We start from the raw sequence: 22,000 nt of genomic DNA, 5'->3' as shown, positions 1-22,000 counted from the left end.
GGGTGTTGAGGTGTTTGAATGTAATGACCCCCGCCTCCTCAACCCAACACCCTTCCCTCACCCAGTACATGGATTGCCATCAATCTATCCAATACTTACCGACTTCGTGGTGTTTATGAAACCCCGGCTTCGTTGTGGCTTCCGCTTCATCTCTGGCACTAGATTCCTAAGAATCCTACCACATTCAAACTCAGTGAAAATGCACCAACCATCCATTGGCCTTGTGGGCCAGGATTTGGTGTCTCTGAAGAAGAAAATGGACCAATATTGTACTGGAGTTACATCAGGGGACAACAATCATGCAGCCTGAGGCCAAAGCCAGGGGAAAAGCCAAGATTTCATAAACACAATTAAGACTGTTAAATTGTTCCTGGTGGAACTTGCTGTATATATTCTGCTATCTTTTATAACAAAGCTTTGAGAAATGTTTAGGATCATTTCGTTCTTGAAATTTAACATTCTTAACATTTATTTTGAAAATTCATAACTTTACAAATGCTTTACTCAGTTCAATTTTGTATTAGGATTAGTGTTCAAGATAATGCATTACTCAGTTCAAATACGTGCATATTAGTGTTCAAGATGAGCCTTTATTCACTCTGTTAGTTTTTTGTTACTATGTTGCTGTTGGCATCTGCCAATTCAATTTATAAAACACTACTCTTCTTGTAAATTGACTTGTCTAAATGTATCCTAAAGATGAGTGACAAAGCTCATTCTATTAATGTGGTTTCAGATCTTCATTCACAGAATGGAGAATTGTGTTGACAGTGTTCATGAGGTTTATATCTTGACCTCATCAGAGGCTTTTAATGGTATAAGCCAAAGCTGGAGACAAAGCCAAGATTTTGTAAACTCCCTGAGATTCTGAAATGTGTTCCAAATGGAATCTACATGTAATCCATTATTGCACATGTACTTTTGTTAATAGCACTTTTGAGACAGTAAATCCACTTCATCCTTGAGAAGCAACCATACTACAAGTAGTTTGTGAAATAATATTGTTTAAAATTTATTTTAAGCATACGCATCACCACGATAGTTAGTACTCATTACTGTTCAATATAAGCATTAACAATAAACATGTACTTACTCAGTTGTTATGTTACTTTTTGCAGTTTCTGTTTACATATCTGAATTTACGATACACTTACATATTTATATTGAAGATAATTTACACACTGAAATGTTTGCTTTTAAAGATGAGTGAAAATTAATTTGGTTTCCTGTCTTAATTCACAGAATTAAAACCCATGTTTATCAGAATGTTTTTATCTTGATTTACAATTTTGTTTACATTTGAAAGATTAGAAATTAATTTGACTGAAGCTGAATTTCAGAAAGCTATATGGCCTTAGTTGCCTTGATTTTGGCCTAACTGCCACCTTGAAAAGGTTCCACACAAATACAGTGTAGCAAATTTCTAATCCAAGGTTTTTTCCTTTAAAAACCAAATAGAATTCCTCGTCTTTTCAAGAATTTAACTGCACACCGCTGTTTTTCATTGTTTTGCATATTTGGTTGCCGTTTCAAAAAACTTGAAAATGAAAAAAAGAACATCATCACTTCAGTTTGCGTTTCAGCAAAAATTATTGATTTGTTTGCAAAGTATCAATCTTATTGTAAAAATTAAATGTTCAAGTAGACTTTTAAGTGTTCAATAATTCACCACTGTATGTAGATCTTAGTAGTCACAACAAGACTCTGTAAACTCCCTTTATGTATATTCTTCAATTGGTTCCTAATAGAACATACATCTACTCATTGTATACTGTGTTATCTCTACATTACATTTTCTGATAATGGAAATTACAGCCTGTACAATATCAATTATTCTGTATTTCTGTTAACTTCACTTTTTAAAGCCATGTAAGATCATTTGCAATTACCCAGATAAGTACCTACCGATTTAATGACAGAAACCTCACAGTGAAGATAGGACTGGTAACAAATACCCTGTGAAATAATTCCACATGAAATGGTATTGTCAGAAAACAAACATTGAAGGTGGTTTCAAAATGGGGTGCCTACAGAATCCAGTTAGGAGATCCAAAGACTTGTGCATTATGTTTTCTCTGTTTTCTCCAAAATGTATAGTAGCCACTCAGCTAAGACTTGAACAGAATGCTTGTTATGCACCATACTTAAAATATTGAGCACTAGCTTTTGTTGCTTCGGGAAAAAAACCTGCAAAAAGCAAATAATGATACCTTTAAGCATGTACATCACAATGAAAGTTAATCAAGATTACTTTAAAAATTAGTCCTTTTTTAAAATTCATTCAGTTTCTTTAAAAAAAGTTTTGGTAATATTTTTGTTTCATTTTGTAGTTTTTCATAGAAATCATGTTTATTGTTATTATTTACAAGCTTTGTACATTTGCATTTATATCAATGAAACACTAATGTGGATGATCATTTAATCATCAAAATGTCTGCTAAAGATGAGCACAAATACTTATCCTATTAATTTGGTTTCCTGTCGGAATTCACAGAATAAAGACTTGTGTAACCTTTACTCACAAGGGATTATCTTGATGGAAATTTTTGTTATTTTTCTTTGAAGGTTAAAAATTATTCAAGTGTGAAAGGTTGCCAATCATGTTAACAAATCCTCAAATCAATGGTATTGAATTTCAGGAAGCTATGGCCTCCGTTGCCTTGATTTTGGCCTGACTGCCTCCTTGAAATGTCCTTGCCTTTTCAAGAGTTAAATTCCAGACCTCTGTTTTGATTGTTTTACTTATTTGTTTGCAATTTCAGCAAACTTCAAAGCAATGAAAGAATTACCCCCTCATACAGTTGGAGTTTGAGCAGAAATAACGTCATTCATTTATTCAGAATAAGAACTCACTCACCACTCTTTGTAGTTCTTTGTAGTCACTCTATTCTTGATCTAAAATTTAAAAAGAGAAATCATGTTTGAAATAACTATATTGTTATTCCACTTGGAACCCTCTACCCCAAAGAAACCCACAAAGTAAAGTCTCCTGAATCCAACAGAATCCCACAACTCAGATGAGCCATACAACAGAAATGGACTACTGTGGAATTAGCTTGAAACTATCACATGTGGTTGAATGTGTGAATAACTTAATTTTTCCCAAGTTTCGGCAATTACCAAATTTCCACTTATTATTTCTGGATTACCTTCGTTTGATACATGAATACGCAGACAATTTTATGAGTGGATTCCAGCCGGCCAAATAAATTCCAGATTTCTTGGACCAGTCTGCAAGTCTTCATAGCTGCACGACAAGGTCAATGGTTTCACCTTTTCACCTGATCCCCAACAGTAAAAGTTGCACAGCGCCCTCTTTTGACGATGGCTCTCCCTCCCTTAATTATTGAGTGTCTGTGATTTTTCTGCATTTATGATATTAAAAACTGATGATATAAATAAGAAAATTATTGCCTCTTTGGCCATTTTTCATCGAAATTCTAACACATTTCTTTCAGAATCTGTTCTGTGAAAAGGATTTTAAAAATCACTTTTTCATTTCCCTACAAATTAACTTTGGCTGTACCTTGCAATTTGCCAGCTGGAACCCTGACCATGCAATACGGTCTGTGTTAGTCATCTTCACTTGATGACTAATATGGGTCATTCTAGACATTGAGGGTCCCAAGTGTGACATCATTCCTGTGCCTGTGACCTCTGACCTTTGTAATGTGCCATTCAAGTATCATTACAAATGACTTCCATTGTTGATTTGTTGGGTGGGTAGTTTGCTTACATAATCACTCTTGAAACCTGACTGCATTAAGGAGTGCAGGCAGAATACAAACCAACATACATGTCAGGTGTAACACGGACAGGAAAAGAAATGTTATTTTCTTTAATTTATTGAATGCCCCATATGCATGTATTGATGAATGGGATTCCATTTTGTTTCTTTTTAACTTTTCAACGGACCATCCACCCCGACATTTTCCCTTTTTTATTTTGAAAGGAAACAAAGATGCCAGCTCCTCAAAGCTGCTATAATGAGCGCCAATTCTGTTTTTTTTTTACATGATTATAGTCTAGCAGGCCAGATCATGCCACATTGAATGTAGTGCTACCTATTGTGTGATATGTGTCCAAAATTTTGCTTATTGAACAGCGCCCCCAATAGTAAGATGGTGTTCAGCCCATAACTAACCCCCCCCCCCCAACATCAAAACAAATGTGAGACTTCACAAATTAAACAAATTATTCATATTTTCTTCATTGTTTGGTTTAAGTATAAATAACTTGGTCTCAGAGTTGGAGGTCTGGACTAATGTTGTGCATCGGGTCGGGCTGAGCAAGCCGATCCCACCTGAAACATTATAGGTATAAACAATAATCTGAACCAAAACCGATCTGAACTCTCAAAATCTGACCTGACCTGACCCGACCCAACGCGACAAAAATTTAGGAAAAAAACGACCCCAACTGACCAAAGTCAGTTTTGGTTTGGGTCAGTTTGGGGTCGCGTTTGCACAATATTTGTCTGGACTACATCACTGCATGCATCAGGGGCAGAGCTAGCTTGCTGGAAATGCATGGAGATGGGAGGGGGATATTTATGTTCATTATGCCCCTGCAATAGGGGGTCTAGGGGCATGCCCCTTCCTGATTCCAAGGCAATTTGAGAATAACTTTAGGAAGTTTTGGTCAAATTCTGGTATTCTTGGCCCTATTTTTTATACTAGTATCATAACATTTTCAGTGACCGAATGGGGGCTAAGGGGGAGTTTTACCCCCTCCCCCTTTAGATCCACTACTGTGCATCATCCCCTGATTACATTCCTCAATAACTGACTTCAGTTGTACTTACATGAGATTGTTTATCTGCAGTAGATTGACAAAGATGGCTGGTAGCAGGCTGGCTGTATCTGCCTTTCTCCCTGGCTGGGTGAGTCAGGACTGTTGAAAGGTTGCCATCATCTAGGATGCCATGAAGGTTCTGATGCCTCTCATGGAAATCTCTTCAGAAATCCACTGTCTAAGCCCAGCTGAATGGGTTATCATTCTCAATATGAATTACTCTCAACTCTGGAGTAGGCGATGTTCCCAAAGTGTGGACAGAAGCGCACTGTCAAAAAAAGTAGACATGTTTCAAGTGTTTCATTATGCAGGGTTTCATTTAGATCACATGATGCAATCTTATAACCTTTCCCAATGTCACTGTTCTGGGCATTCAGGCAGCCTGGGTTCCTACACTCTGCCTTGACTTGTCTCATGTTGAACTCGAATACAGAAAATACAGGCAAACTCTTGAAACACTGAAAACACAGACTATCAAAAACAGAATGTGACATTGGTGGCATTGCTACAGCGCTTTGGGTATGGACTCCTTGCACAAGTACCCCCTCAATGGTTACAAAGGAGAGTTGGGGAGACCACTTGAATGCATTGCCAACAGCGCCTGGCACTCATGTGAAGATGTTACAGGTTGGATAGGATTCAGAATAAAATAAGTCATGCATACTTTGCGCAGTCCCCACATGAACCAGTATGAGCATGTCCCTCCCACTGGGGCTCTCAAAAGTGCTGCAAAGATCTTGAGAAAATGAGGCATCAGATCAAATCATATGCAATGATCACTGTCAGGCAAAGTCACTTACATGTACTGGCTGACAGTCAGGCATCGACTGGCTTGTTCATCAGGCTATAGTTCCAAACCACTCAGTTGGGTTTCACATTCAGTTGGCTTGAAGGACTGCACTGGCTGGCCAACTGACTGGCAGACTGACAGACAGGTAGTCATCAATGGTCAGGAGAGATGAAAGTCTGATGTTGCTCAACTGACATCTATTCAATTCTGAAAAACAAAAATCAACCCAACAAAATTATCATTGGCAGTTTGGAAGTTTATCCTGAACAGGTTGGAAATGATGGTTTGGCTGGTACTTTGGCACATTGCTGGCTGTGACTTAGCCTGTACATGTACATGTAAGCCATGGACCATTTACAGTTCTGATTGTTTCTCTGTAATATGGCTGGAGTTACATACAGCCTTCTTGACAGAAATCAACATGAATGGGCATTTTGAGATGGAATAGAAATTATCTGATTTTCAGCCTCACTTCTGCTAAGAACTGCTTGTTCATCTGACCTCAAATTTCCAAACAATTAAAATATAAAAATTCTGGGTTGTCTGGCCTGTGAAATCTAAATCACACTGAATTTACATCCGAGATAAAATTATATTACGCTAAATTGTCTCTGCTTGGAAGTAACATTGTTAAAGAATTTAGTTGGGTTTGTTGACCTACCGAAGTACAGAAAGCAAAACAATTATGACACAGGATCGTAATGAGAATGAAAGACTAGGCTTATCCAGTCAAGGGACAAAATGGGATGTGTGAAAGAACAGAAAGCATTATAATTTACAACCTATTGAAAATATTGCCAATTGATGACTATTGCCAAAATCTGACCTCAACTTCTGTTTAATCGATGGTACATTTAACTATTGAGTCAATTCTAACACAGGAGTCTGTGACTCCAGTATTTGGTGCCCTAAACGTGAACTAGGGATACCTATGGATACCGTTGAATTGGCACTCCACAGAACCAAATTGTTTGCTCAGTCAGGCGGAAATCACTAGAGCAGGAAACAAACTCTCTTTTTTCAACCTAACTTTTCACTCTCAAGGAGTGATTAAAATCAAAGGTGTTATGTGCAAAGTTTGTTCCTCAGAATTTACTCTTTCATGTGATACCAAAATCAAAACTGTATGCGCAAAAACAAGAAAGTTTTAATCTCTGTTTTTATCTGGGGCCTTTTTATCAAACTGCAAGCCATTTCACCGCACGAGCAAAGGCACTCCATACCTCAAATTGAACTCTGAAGCAGGTCACTCAAGTTTTGTAAAGGGACCAATTTGAATACACCACAATGGATTGAAAAACTCTCTTTCAGTTGGTTGATGAGGTATGCATGGGTGCGGCAAACATACCAGCAATGCCAGCTTGGTGTAAAGCAGTGAATATCTGTGTTGAGGGTGTTTAGTGTGTTATTTCCTCGTCCACTACACAGTCGCCTATGGTAAGGAAGGGTGAAATCAGAGTGAACAACTTGACTTGGAGGAATTTGTTGGGATTTTAAAGGAAATATCTGCAGTTGTGAGGTGAGTTGATTATATTAACTGATATTTATTGAATGAGTAGCCTCAAGACCAGAGGAATTGCAGTTTGCTTTAGACTGCTGACTGTGCAGTAGTTGTTTCTACAAAGTAATTTGATTCATGGGGAAACTTACTGATCTCAAATATTTGAGTTCCAATCCATAAGTGCAAAAATCAAGTTGGGAGGCAAGTATGATCTGTTCGTTCAAAAATTAAATACCATCCATTTTTCAAAGTTTTTTTACACTATTATATAATCAATTTTCGTTTAAAAATTAAATCAGCCCCTATCTTGAGTGTGACATCTGCCCAGACAGATACACTCAGCCAAAGGTGATGGATAACCAGCACAGTATGCCTGGAGAAATTACTAAAAATATATGCATTAGTAAACAATTGTAGTTTCAATGCACTGTTTGAGTGTTTCAACATTATGTTGGTCCCCTCCTCTAAAACTCTGCACTTTCACACTCCCACAAAGGTTTGTCTAGATTGAGGACTTCCCGTTGTCTTTCTACGAAAGCCCATTAGCGCCACTGCAAGTATATATGTTGCAGGTTATTTAATTCGTTATTACAGATTATTAATTCGTTATTACGGATTACTAATTCGTTATAACGGATTATTAATTCGCTATTACGGATTACTAATTCGTAATAACGGATTGTTAATTCGTTATTACGGATTATTAATTCATTATTACGGATTACTAATTCGTTATAACGGATTATTTAATTCGTTATTACGGATTATTAATTTGTTATTACGGATTATTAATTCGTTATTACGGATTACTAATTCGTAATAACGGATAATTTAATTCGTTATTACGGATTATTTAATTCGTTATTACAGATTATAAATTCGTTATTACGAATTATTAATTCGTTATTACGGATTACTAATCTGTAATAACGGATTATTTAATTTGTTATTACGGATTATTAATTCGTTATTACGGATTACTAATTTGTAATAACGGATTATTTAATTCGTTATTACGGATTATTTAATTCATTATTACGGATTATTAATTCGTTATTACGAATTAATGCAAAGATAGCGCCGCCTAGCGGCGTTATATACATAGGCCCCTGGTCACGTGCTCTCCACGTGTGAGAACATCAGACTTAATTCGTAATAACAATTATTAATTCGTCATAACGAATTAGTAATCCGTTATAACGAATTAATAATCCGTAATAACGAATTAAATAATCCGTAATAACGAATTAAATAATCCGTAATAACGAATTAAATAATCCGTAATAACGAATTAATAATCCGTAATAACGAATTAATAATCCGTAATAACGAATTAAATAATCCGTAATAACGAATTAATCATCCGTAATAACGAATTAGTAATCCGTTATAACGAATTAGTAATCCGTTATAACGAATTAGTAATCCGTAGAAACGAATTAAATAATCCGTAATAACGAATTAATAATCCGTAATAACGAATTAATAATCCGTAATAACGAATGAAATATTCCGTACTAACGAATTAATAGTCCGTAATAACGAATTAATAATCCATAATAACGAATTAATAATCCGTAATAACGAATGAAATATTCCGTAATAACGAATTAATAGTCCGTAATAACGAATTACATAATCTGTAACATATATACTTGCAGTGGCGCTAATGGGCTTTCGTATCTTTCTGATGGCTTTTGTTTGGGTAACGGCTTTTCTCCTAAACGGTTCATGATATGAACTTGTAACTTTCAATATATATTGACCCTCATCCCAAGTGGTGCATATTACTCTGACGTCATGATGACGTCATCGGGTGTCAAATTACAAGGGATTTCAGCTGCAAAAGTGATCAATTACTTTCACCTATTACTCTTGAAAAAAATAATCGATGATGTTTGTATTCCATAATCGGATAGACCATGAATTGATAAACATTTTTTGTCGTTAACTCGCTTGACCTTTACTTCTGGGTCTACCGGAAGGTCAAAGTTATGTGAATTTAACATGAAAACTTTAGTCTGAAATCAAAACAAAGCAGAATTTCTTCCAAACGGTTTACGGTATGACCCAGAAACCTAATGTGAACTTGTCCCATGCTACGAAGATGTTTTAAATTTTGTTACGTCACCATGACGTCATCAGGGATCAAATTACAAGCGATTTCAGGGCAAATTTTGACAAAATAGTTTGCGCTATATCTTTTGAACTAAATAGAGTATCGTGTTCGTTTTTTCGTGAGGTTGTAGACTATGCCGTGAGAAACATTTCTTGTTCCCAGACACAAAACCGCCTGACCTTCACTTCCGGTATTACCGGAAGTGCAATGAAAACTGAATGTAATTCAAAAGCGGAAGCATTTTACAACACACATATACATGTAAATTATGAAATTGTTTAGTGAGGAATGCCAGACAAAAAAAATGTGATGACGTCATCTTTCGAAAGGGCGCCCCCTAGCGGCACATAATACAGTGTTTGCTCTTTCTAATTTAAAAACCATCCGTTGAAATCTTACCAAATCCCGCCTTGATATTCTTTGATTAACCAAAAATAACTTGGCAAGGTTTCAAATTCATGACGTCATCAGAACGAAAGTTACTTCTGTGAGAATTTGAAAACGACCATAAGTTCTAAAATCCGATTCATGTTGTATATCTTCGTAGCCCAAGTTACGATATCCTTTACAATGTTCAGTTTTTGCTGCCAAATACTGTGACGTCATCAAACCGGAAGTTAGTTGTTATGAATAAATACACATATATTTTTCATACTTTCATACGTCATTAATTTTCACAATGAACATTTATCCACTCCGAACTAAATCAGTATTCACTTCCTGTTTTTGAATAATGACGTCATCAAGCCAGAAATAACTTGTGTACATTGAATGTTTACTGAATTTTACCACAAAATAATTGATTGTACATGACAGGATTTAATTTCGTGGTCCTTTGTTCTTACATAAACATATTCATAACTTAACACGGCAGTGTTTATTGAATAAAATATGTCTGCCCGACAACTCCAGTGCATTTGTAACAACAAACGCAAACCACTTTGTCTTCAATTGATTTGGTTGAAATTTTAAAAAAGGTAAGAAAAGAGTGTCATTTATTTTGAACGAGGTTAAATGCTAGCTTACCGGTACAAGTGAAGGAATCACAATTTGCCTTAAACAATGTTCCAACAAAACCTATATTTAATAATAAAACTTGCATGTATATTTAGTAATGACCAGATCAGGGCACAAGCTACCGTACACGTACCAGGGCTCTTCAGATCATCAGAGCTCTTCAAAATTTGACAGGAATTCAAAAAAAAATTGATGTCTTGTTCAGAAGTGGATACATGTAAATACAAAATAACAGATGAAAATAAAATTTTGGGTTTTTTTTGCCCGGATGAACTCACACAGACAGTACAGTATTAAAGAAGTTACATCTCTGTATTATAACTATTTCAATTTCTTTTTAAATACTCTTTGTATACAGATAAAATGGCTACAGCTCTAAAAAGCATCGGTCCCCATCTTGAATGCGACATATGCGCAGACAAATATAAACAGCCCAAGGTGCTGGATTGCATGCATAGCTTCTGCCAGAAATGTCTTGAGAAATACTACACCAGCAGGTATGCAGGTCAACAAACAATTCCTTGCCCTGTTTGTCGACGGGAGACAGTACTTCCAGAGACACACATTCAAGGCCTGAAAACAAATTTCCATTTGATGGGAATAGTTGAGGAGGTCTCACTCCAAGAAAAGGTGGTTAGTTCAGTGAAAAAAACGCCCGAAGAAGATGAGTCTAAATGCCAGAAACACAAGGGGGAAGTGAAGTGGTTTTATTGTGAGACATGTGAAGAGTTAATCTGCCGAGTTTGTACTGTAGTAAGCCACTGTAAACCAAAACATCACTACATTGAGTCTGGAGAGGCTTCTCGCAAATACAAACAGTCACTGAAAGATATGTTTCCAGATTTCACGAAAGACATCAAAAGACTTGAACAATCTTTGGCCACTTCATCACAAGCTAAGCAGAAGTTTACACAGAACGTCTCAAAGACTGTGAAAGCTGTGCAAGACAAAGCGGATAAAAAGAGAGCTGAGATAATAACTCAAGAGACAAAGATGATTGCAGAAATCAAACAACTCCAGCAGGATCGCAACAGAACATATGATGAGCATCAGTCAACACTGACAATGATGCTAGAAAGTAAAAAACATTTGCTAGGGAGATCCCAGGATATCATTAACACTGCATCAGACAGTGACTTTCTGTCCCTATACCCTATCATCAGCAAAGACTTGAAATCACTCAAGAGTCAAAATCCTCCCCAGATTGATCCCAAGCTTTCCTATCTGAGCTTCACCCCGGGTCAGAGGATTGGTGACATTAATCTGGGCAAGCTGGAGTTAAGACAGTGGGAGATGTGTCGTGAGTTTGGTACAGAGGGGCGTGGTCCAGGAGAGTTCAATTGGGCTCAAAGTGTTACTGCTACTCAACCTGGTGAGCTTGCTGTGGCAGACTGTTTCAACAACCGAGTGGTCATCTGCAGCAATGAGGGACAACACAAGGGAACCATTCGCGTACAAGGTAAGTTCCTTTTATGTACATGTTCATCAACACAAACGTTCATAATTGTGTGGAAATTACAAGTCAGTCTTCCATGTGCACATGCAGATCTGACAACTGAGAATGAAAAACAATAAACTACTGGCAAGGAATTGATGTGCTGACAGTGCTCTCTGACAAATTTGATTTTGTTCTCCCGACAAAACTTCAATATTTTTTCTTTACGTGTAGGCCTATGTTTAAAAAAAATCACACTCTGACACACACACATACACAAAAAAACTACAACAAACCTTCTATTTATTTCATTACTGATTTCAGTTTATTTGGAAGAAAAACTGTTTTTATTTTGGGGTCTGTAACCTTTAGAAAAGTGTGAAGTTGCTTTGCAAACAAACTAATCTGCCGTGTGAGTAGAATGTTCTACCCAGTAAACAAAACACCGGAAAAGAACCTTGTTACGTGCGGGGAATGCACGGCAGAAAGAAATAAGTAATAAAAACGGGAATCATGACTTTTGAATCAAAGGCAAAAATGAGACCAATATATGATTAACAAAATTTAATTAATTCTCCCAAATCAATCAACAGGACAGTGGGTGATACAAACATTCTCAGTTAGTCTTCAACTGTAAACGTCATGCAAGAACCTCCAAGCATTAGACACAGGCAAAGCAAAATAAATTACAAAGAAATTAGCAAAGCAGCAATTTATACAAACAGGCAAAATACAGTAAAGAACAAGCCGGCAAAATAGAGTTAATAAGCAAATCACACAAAAAAGGCAAATTGTACTCGGCCAAATATAATTACCAAAGGAACCAGTAGCAGGAACAGGGCCCGCCCATCCAGTGCCCACAATGGTATTAGCGCAGCCGTCGAACCAAGCATCTTCGCACCCAGCCGTAGATCAACCAAGCCACAGGTAAGTCAGCGTTGAGCACCGAGAATTCAGCCACATCAAGCAGGCCACGACAGTCCAGGTCTCCGTCCGGTAGTACCGTCAGCCTCGGCCATGATCCAGCGATGAGGGGTACTAAATCGGTAGGACGGCGGGAGATGCTGGCTCAACGACGCGCTAATGAAAATCGCACATGGTTGTACATGGGCACCAACTGAGACCGAATAAAAGCCAGTCAGTGCTTATATAGGGTATTTACCCACGCGTAGCCGCCATAACAAACATTCATTAAATACCGAAAATTCTAGTGCGGGAGCAACCGTACTAAAGGGTTACAGATTAAGTGGGTTCGTAACAACCTGTTTTGGGGAGAGAGTTTTTAGTGAATTTTTGGTTTGGTAGTTTTTAAACCAAATGTTCGCGTTTTTATAACGTGATTTTTATTAATCATAAACGGAAGTAATTCATTAGTGATCTACACGTTATTGTATCTTGTTATTTACCTAAGCATCTTACTGCTCTACATAACGTCAGTATTTAGCGTGTGTAAAAGGTTATTATTTCGTTTTTTTAAAGACCAATAGATTTAGTTGTACAGTTACCAGTAATTCATAAGTGATCTTTACGTTAGGCCAAATGGTCAGACCGAAGTTCTGGAATTGATGCTGCGACGCATTTTTTGGGGGGTTTTTTTGGTGGCTTTTTTTGTTTAAGCTTGAATTGTACAGACAAGGTGGGTACTATTTTGCTTTTTTGTGTCCTCATTACACATTGGTGTCCTCCATAATTTGCCTTGGTGCCCTTCATCATTTGCCTTGGTGCAATTTTCCCATTCCTTGGTGCTCCTTGTAACAAAAATTTGAGGAGGTGCGGCAATAGAGGGCACTGTTGTAGCTTCCGTGTAAATTTGAAGAAAAAAAAAAGGTTGACGAGCATGATTAAAATCGACGCGTGCACTGACCAGAGACCGAGTATTTTTTTTGTCCTTACTAAGCATCTTACTGCCCCACATAACATAAGTATTTAGTGTGTGTAAAAGGTTGTTATGTCGTTTTTTAACTGAAGACCTATAGATTAGGTTGTACAGTTACCAGTGATTCATTAGTGATCTTTACATTATTGTGTCTTGTTATTTACAATGTAGGCATCTTACTGCCCTACATAACGTAATCATCTAAGGCCTGTCTCAAAAAAAATGGTACAATCGGAAAAAAATTAGTTAAATATGAAATTTCAAAATCCTAAGTCATAAGTCATTCTTACTTGGCATAATATTAAAGAACAAAGACTGGGCTTTCCAATAGTGTTTGTTTGATCTTATTTGTTTTGTCTATTCAGAAATATAATCAATTTAGTGCGATACACCAAAATCGATTTCAATGTGCCACTTTTATGCATGGGCAGAGTTGTTTCGAGTACTGTGCCATGCTGTCTTGAAGCTCACAAAAGATTGTAACTTGGCAAAAGAAAGAAACTCGATTTTGTGTTCCGCAGTAACTGGAGTTATCTCTGGATTCACAATTTAAGCAAATGAAATGAAACAAAAAGTATTGGAAAGCTTGGTCTTTCTTTTTTCTTTAATGTGATGCTCAAAACGACTTACTTATGTTGAGATTTAATATTGAACAAAAAAATTGTTTTCGATTGTACCATTTTTTTTTCGACAGGCTGTAGTGTGTGTAAAAGGTTATTTTTTCGTTTTTTACAGACCAATGGATTGTTTCACTTAAAGATATAGTCCATCATTTGTAGTTTGTGCATTTTGTTCGTTTGAAGCAACAAAAGCGTTTAAAATCTGATGAAGGATACTGAACAACTAGCCTGATGAAGAAAAACAGCATTCTAGGATCTCAATTCAAATCAAAAGTTGCTGAATCATGTTTTGGATTGGGCCTGAATTCAGCATCCGAGACGCATTCTCACTGAGCCGATTGCAGCTATACGCGATGTCGTGCACTGATCCGACGAATTATAGCAACTGCGCGCGCGCATGCGTCGTGCCAATGCTTGTGCGCGCTTAGCCGAATAACAAAACGAACTATTGATTTAAATTTTCCTACGGTGCGTCTTAAGACGCACCTTTGGAAAGGCCTTCTTTCGTTGATTACTTCAAAATGACAGCTTGCCAGGAGGAATAATTTGACAGGGAGTTTAGTCCCCTTACTATCTTTCAACCAAGTACGTTTTTCAACAATAATTACGCCAGTTACTTTTCGGATGGCTGCAAATGATGGACTATAGCTTTAATTTACATGTTGACTCGAGGTGGGCGTTGTAAACCTTGGTGAAGCAATTGTGCCACTTTTTGGCCATGAACGATATGTTTTGCGAAATAGCGGTATGTTTTAGGATGTTTTTATGTAGAGAATGTTATAAAATTTAGCTATTCAAAGTCTCAATGAAACAAATTTGCCAAAAAAAAAAAAAAGCAAATAAAAAAATGTTTACGTGCAAACTGTGAGTTTAACAATTATTTGAATAATAACCAATATTAATTGAGTTTCAGGAACCGTATCGCTGAACCTTGGAAATTGCTAACATACATGTAACTACATACAAGAACTGAGTTGTTATTAAACAGTTTTCAATTATTTGTTGTCTAAAAATGGGGTCTATGTTGTTCAATGCTTCATTTGAAAATTGAGCAACCTTTTTATTGCTAAAGAAATGGCAACACGGTTAAATATAAGACTAATATATTTTGATGTTTGAACAATTAGAATAGCACAGAGAGTGCATTAACTTTATAAAAGACTTCACAAAACTGTATCTCCAAGACGTTGCAGTTATTCACAATTATACATGTATGGTGGTTGAAGACTGCACAATGTTCATGTAGGCCTATTCATTCTACATGTCCGGGTTTTAAGGCACGCCATGTATTCATTGTTATAGGTAGGTTATCATAATAGGTATTTATATTTCATGAGGACTCAGAATAGTGACAGTGCATTTATATTCTGTGCATATGTTACATTTGAGTTCTTCTTTACCCACAGGTCCACTGGCAGTTGCAGCCATCCACAATCCTGAGCAACGCTTGCTTGTGTTGGATGGAAGCAAGTATGTCAAGGTGTTCAACATGAAAGACAACACTCTTGTTATGCAGTTCCCAACGGTGCCCAAGCATCAGGTAGACAAGACAGAAATGGACCTACAGAGTCTAGCCATAAAAAATAGTACATGTACAATCGTAGTGGGTGATATCAAGAGAATGGTGTGGACTGAACACAGACCCACTGATGGTGAGATCCTACACACCATACCAGTGCAGACTCCACCTTACTACCTGGCTGTGGATGACGACACTGAAAGAGTTGTGGTCAGTGGATATAACACAGGGAAAGTGGACGTTAGTGACAGCAAAGGTAAAACAAATGCCACCATCCGGCCAACCATTAATGGTGAGCCAGTGGAGTACTGCCGTGGTGTATGCTGTGACAGCTCAGGCATCTACCTTGTAGTGTACCAAGGTGGTGATGATGACACTGGTCATATTCACCACTATGACCTAGATGGCAGGTTTCTTGATTGCCTGGCTCAGGGTCTGTATTACCAATGTGGAATCACGTTCACATCAGATGGCCAGCTGGCAGTGGCTAATGGACACTCAATCCAGATGTATCACAAGGTGTGATGTAATCCAACATGACATTGACTAGCAATCATCATCATCCCAACAGCAAATGTTGAGGATGAATTTGTCCAGTCATTACATCACCATCACCACAAGCAACATTCCAAACTGCCAGATCCCTCTGATGTGAACCATTTTACCATACAAATTCTTAAATAAACAATGCATCAATTACATTATGTTACTATACAAAGTCTTATATAAACAGTGTATTGACTACAGTTACATTTGATTTGATTGGGGGACAATTTGTTTTAATCTTGATTAATTTGAAAGGAGAGGGGAGTTTAGTGGGTGTTGAGGTGTTTGAATGTAATGACCCCCGCCTCCTCAACCCAACACCCCTCCCTCACCCAGTACATGGATCACCATAAATCTATCCAATACTTACCAACTCTTTGTGATGTTTATGAAACCCCGGCTTCGTTGTGGCTTCCGCTTCATCTCTGGCACTAGATTCCTAAGAATACTACCACATTCAAACTCAGTGAAAATACACCAACCATCCATTGGCCTTGTGTGACAGGATACGGTGTCTCTAAAGAAGAAAATGGACCAATATTGTACTGGAGTTACATCAGGGGACAAAAATCATGCAGCCTGGGGCCAAAGCCAGGAAAGAAGCCAAGATTTCATAAACACAATTAAGTTTGTTAAATTGTTCCTGGTGGAACTTGCTGTATATATTCTGCTATCTTTATAACAAAGACTTGAGAAATGTTTAGGATCATTTCGTTCTTGAGATGCAACATTCTTAAAATTTATTTTGAGTAATTACAACTTTACAAATGCATTACTCAGTTCAATTTGGTGTTAGGATTTGTGTTCAAGATAAGCCTTTATTCACTCAGTTAAATTTTTGTTCCTTTTTTTGCTGTTGGCATCTGCCTATTTAATAAATAAAACACTACTCTTCCAAGTAAATTGACTTGTCTAAATGTATCCTAAAGATTAGTGACAAAGCTCATTCTATTAATGTGGTTTCAGATCTTCATTCACAGAATAGAGAATTGTGTTGACATTGTTCATGAGGTTTATATCTTGACCTCATCATGGGCTCTGCAATCTGCATAGTAGAAGCCAAAGCTGGAGACAAAGCCAAGATTACGTAAACTCCCTGAGATTCTGAAATGTTTTCCTAATGAAATCTACATGTACGTGTAGTCCATTATATATTGTACTTTTGACAATAGAAATTTTGAGACAGTTTTACAACCACTTCATCCTTGAGATGTAACCATACTACAAGTATTTTGTGAAATAGTATTGTATGAATTCATTTTAAGCATACGCATCACCATGATAATTAGTACTCAGATTACTGTTCAATGTAAGCCTTCATTTACTCAGTTTTGATGTTACTTTTTGCAGTTTCTGTTTACGCATTTGAATTAACGATATGATTACATGTAAACTGAAGATAATTTACTTATTGAAATGTTTGCTAAAGATGAGTGAAAATTAATTTGCTTTCCTGTCTCAATTCACAGAATTAAGACTCATTTTTATAAGAATTTTTTTATCTTGATTTGAAATTTTGTTGACATTTTTTCTCAGACTGTCAAATATCCCTTCAGTTTGAATGCTTAGAAATCAATTCGACTCATGCTGAATTTCAGAAAGCTATACGGCCTCAGTTGCCTTGATTTTGGCCTGACTGCCACCTTAAAAAGGTCCCCACAAATAGCGAAATTCTATTCCCGGTTTTTTCCTTACAAACCAAAAAGATTTCCTCGTCTTTTCAAGAATTTAATTTCAAACCTCTGTTTTCATTGTTTATTTGGTTGCAGTTTCAAAATGAAAAAAATAATCATCACTTCAGTTTGCGTTTCAGCCAAAAATAATGATTTTTTTGTAAACTATCAATCTTATTGTAAAAATTAAATGTTCAAGAAGACTTTTAAGTGTTTAACAATTCACCACTGTATAGATCTTAGTAGTCCCAACAAGACTTTGTAAACTCCCTTTATGTATATTCTTCAATTTGTTCCTAATAGAACATACATCTGCTCATTGTATACTGTGCGATCTCTACATGACATTTTCTGATAATGGAAATTACAGCCTGTACAATATCAATTATTCTGTATTTCTGTTAACTTCACTTTTAAAGCCAGGTGAGATCATTTGCAATTACTCAGATAAACACATAAAGATTTAATGACAGAAACCTCAAAGTGAAGATTGGACTGGTAACAAATACCCTGTGAAATAATTCCACCTGAAATGGTATTGTCAGAAAACAACATTGAAGGTGGTTTCAAAATGGGGTGCTTACAGAATCCAGTTACGAGATGCAAAGACTTGTGCATGATGTTTTCTCTGTTTTCTCCAAAATGTAGTAGCCACTCAGCTAAGACTTGAACAGAATGCTTGTTATGCAACCTACTAAAAATATTGGGCACTTTTGTTGCTTTGGAAAAAAATCTTGCAAAAAGCAAATGACCCTATGCACAATGTACCTTTAAGCATACACATGACTATGAAAGTTGATTATTTCTTTGAAGGTTAAACATTCTTTAAGTGTGAAGGTTGCCAATCATTTTAACAAATGTTCAAATAAATGGTATTGAATTTCAGGATGCTATGGCCTCTGTTGCCTTGCTTTTTGCCTGACTGCCTCCTTGAAATTTCCTTGCATTTTCAAGAATTAAATTCCAGACCTCTGTTTTCATTGTTGTACCTATTTGGTTGCCATTTCAACTTGAAATTAATGAAAACAATTATCCCCGTCACTGCAGTTTTGAGTTTCAACAAAGAATTATTAATTTTCATGAGACTTTTCAAACTAGATACTGTAATAAATCTATTCAAATTTACTGGTAAATTCTGAGGTTTTGAAATGAGCAGAAATAAATGCATTCATCCTTTTTAGTCACTGGGATAAGGACATTTATTAGCAACATTTTGTGACTAATCTTTTAAATATTACTTTGTTGAACTTAACCTTAGGACATCTGAAACTTTGACTTGCACAGCTGGTATTTGTGCCTTCCAGCTCAAACAACTGTAATTTCTGATGCTAAATTTGTGGAAACAGATAAAATAATGTTTTGGGCCACTGCTCTCACCAAAAATGGCTTCATCGTGACCTGTTTTCTCTTTTTACCATCTTGATAGGATGGGTGAACAAGGACAAACATGATGTCCTAATTGTATCCACATTCGTAGCTTCTGAAGGCATATTGCTAAGTTTAAGGACACCCACAAAACTCTGTGACTTTACCCTATTTGGGGACACTTGTAATGAGTTCAAAACACATACACATGTAGTTATTCTTTATTCTAAACATGCCAGCTAGCTTGGTGAACAAAGTGGATTTTCATGAGTCTTGCGGGAAAGGGGTCCAGAAGTAGGCTTGCGACGATGGCTTCTCTCTATTAAAGTGAAGCCCTTTCCACACTAGACATATCTCGGGGTTGACGTACATAGGGTTGAAAACATGTATCGTTTCACTCTTAAAGAATTTCAACCATGTGTCAACCCCGAGATTGATTTCGCCCCGGGTTGAACTCAACCCTGCTCCAGACCAGGGTTGAGATTTTCAACCCAGGTTGAAATTCTGGCCAGGGTTCAAAACAGTAGTACCTGAGCATGACAAGCTTGATTTGCATGAAACAAGTGTGAAATGATGTGGGGTTGAACACGGGGTTGAAATAAAAAACTCAACCCAGGGCGGCACTGGGTTCACCCAGGGTTGAGTTCAACCCAGGTTGAGAGGCTCTAGTGTGAAAAGGGCTGAAAAGTTGGTTCTAGTTGCCCCATCTCCCCTCCCTATAAAAAAGTCTACCCCCCCCCCCTCCCCATGAATGGGGCAACTTAATAAATGATCGTGTTGGGCTTACCGAGAAGTGACTGCTTGTAGTGAAGGCCATCCCACACGGTTGCATCCTTTCCACACGACCGCCATACAGGACTGCTTTGGCTGATTCTCAATTTTCAGGGGTCAAATAGCATCATTCAAAGTCTGTTGGTAACAAAATCAGAGTCTATAATACTTCGGCATGAAATAGTGCAATGATGGATGATCAAGTCAAATGGAAAATTTGTCAGTGAAATAAATGTTTTTACTCTTTTTTGTTCAGTTTGAGGTCGATTATTAGCTTCATGAATGACTGCTGCATGGTATTTGGTATGGATTATGGGATTTGGGGTAGGGATAATCAGCCTGAAACATTACTAAAAAAAACCTGAAACTACCCTTACCCCCTTTCAAAAATGTGTTTTCTGGAAGTTTCAGACCAAATCCAACATTTTTTAATTTGTCTCATTTAAAAAAAAAAACAACAACTCTGAATTCAGGTTAAAACCTAAAAAGTGGCATCTCTAGATTAATAGAGGGAAAATGGAATATTTTGGAATACACTGGAATACAATATACGGTCCTGGATTTCAGGCCTCTTATGATCTAGATTTTTTAACGTAGTTGTGCCTCCAGCTCTAATTGCAATAAGCATTGGAGCTGGAGTTACTAACAGTGAAACGCCGCTATAACGAACATGGTGGAGTCGACAGACAGTATTCGTTATAGTGGTTGTTCGTAATAGCATGGTTATATTGATTTTGCATTAACTATAATAAAATTTACTATTTTGGGAGCCCATAGGGATTATTTGTTATAGTCAAATAATGTTTGTTATAGTGGTGTTCGTTATACAATGCCACGTTCAAGGATAATACTATGCATTTGTATATAGTGGCGTTTTACTGCATGAGATATGGATTAAAGAATCTTGGTTGGGATAATAGAGGGAAAATGGACTATTTTTGCAACACTGGGGGATACACGGTCCCGGATTTCGGGCCTCTTACGATCTAGTTTTTTTAAGGTAGTTCTGCCTCCAGCTCCAAGTTTAAGCATTGGAGCTGGAGTTACTCAAGTAAACTCAAGCTATATGCGTCCAAAAAAAAAAAAGATAGTGGATATTTTGCCGGAGGTAATGCCGGCAAACTAACGTTTACTAAAGTTTGCCGGTGGCAATCATCATATCAACAGAGGGCACAGTACTCTTTAGATAGGTCTGAATTATACAATGTATTAAATTCCCACCAAAAGTTGTGTAGCACACTAGGTGTAGTGGTTAAGCAACGGCCCTTGTGAGAGGGATGACCTGGATTCGATCCCCATCCCTGCCACATTTCAAAGGTTTCTTTGGGGGGGGGGGATGGCCCCAAATAAATAAGAATATCCTTCTTTTGTTATTTTAACATGTCTCAAACATTTTATTGCAGAGTATTACATTTTCTTTTTCAGATTTGTGGCTCTGGAGGATTTTTTTTAAAAAGTGAAATAAAGTAAATCCGAAATTATAAAATGGTCTGATTCCTATCTAAATACGAAGTTACAACGATAATATTGGTCTGATTCCTATCTTGTGAATACGAAGTTACAACGATAATAATTGGCATGGAGCCAGACTAAAATTTGTCACCGGAAAATGTTTAAGTACCAAAAAACAGTAGGCCTATCTGTACATGTTCAGTGCATATTCCGCAAACTAACGTTTGGCCGTCTCCGGCAAAATATCCACTGCCATAACAAATTATTTTCTTTTAGTCCAAGTAACTTGGACCCAACTTATCACCTTTTTAACATTCGGGCATGGTCTAGCGATAGTGGGGTCCAAGCTAATGGTTTATGCCAGAGTTGTAATGACTCGAGTCAATGACTCGACTCGAGTCCGACTCGAGTCACATTTTTTGGCGACTCGACTCGAGTCCCGACGGGTAAAGGACTCGACTCGACTCGAGTCACTGCGAGCAAATGACTCGACTCGACTCGAGTCCCTCATCAGAATGACTC

The 22,000-nt window shown here is 37.1% G+C and overlaps 2 protein-coding genes across 2 annotated transcripts in view; one reads left to right on the top strand and one right to left on the bottom strand.

Moving 5' to 3' along the window:
* LOC119733146 overlaps positions 1-22,000 on the bottom strand; it is a 61,401-nt gene that overhangs the window by 34,494 nt on the left and 4,907 nt on the right. Inside the window, exons 2-4 of the transcript XR_005271672.1 lie at positions 20,043-20,164; positions 16,588-16,734; positions 5,595-5,791 (exon numbers count right to left, since the gene is read on the bottom strand). The gene's annotated coding sequence lies outside the window, so the exon portion shown is untranslated. The remainder of the gene's footprint in view (positions 1-5,594; positions 5,792-16,587; positions 16,735-20,042; positions 20,165-22,000) is intronic.
* On the top strand, positions 10,584-16,196 carry LOC119733148 (E3 ubiquitin-protein ligase TRIM56-like). The gene is made up of 3 exons (XM_038206723.1): positions 10,584-11,684; positions 14,268-14,278; positions 15,571-16,196. The coding sequence occupies exons 1-3, from the start codon at positions 10,585-10,587 to the stop codon at positions 16,194-16,196; spliced, it is 1,737 nt and encodes a 578-aa protein (XP_038062651.1). The 5' UTR covers position 10,584.

This window comes from Patiria miniata, unplaced genomic scaffold (genome assembly GCF_015706575.1).
Source record: "Patiria miniata isolate m_02_andy unplaced genomic scaffold, ASM1570657v1 HiC_scaffold_25, whole genome shotgun sequence".
Lineage (NCBI taxonomy): Eukaryota > Metazoa > Echinodermata > Asteroidea > Valvatida > Asterinidae > Patiria > Patiria miniata.
This window is presented reverse-complemented; position numbering and strand designations above follow the sequence as displayed.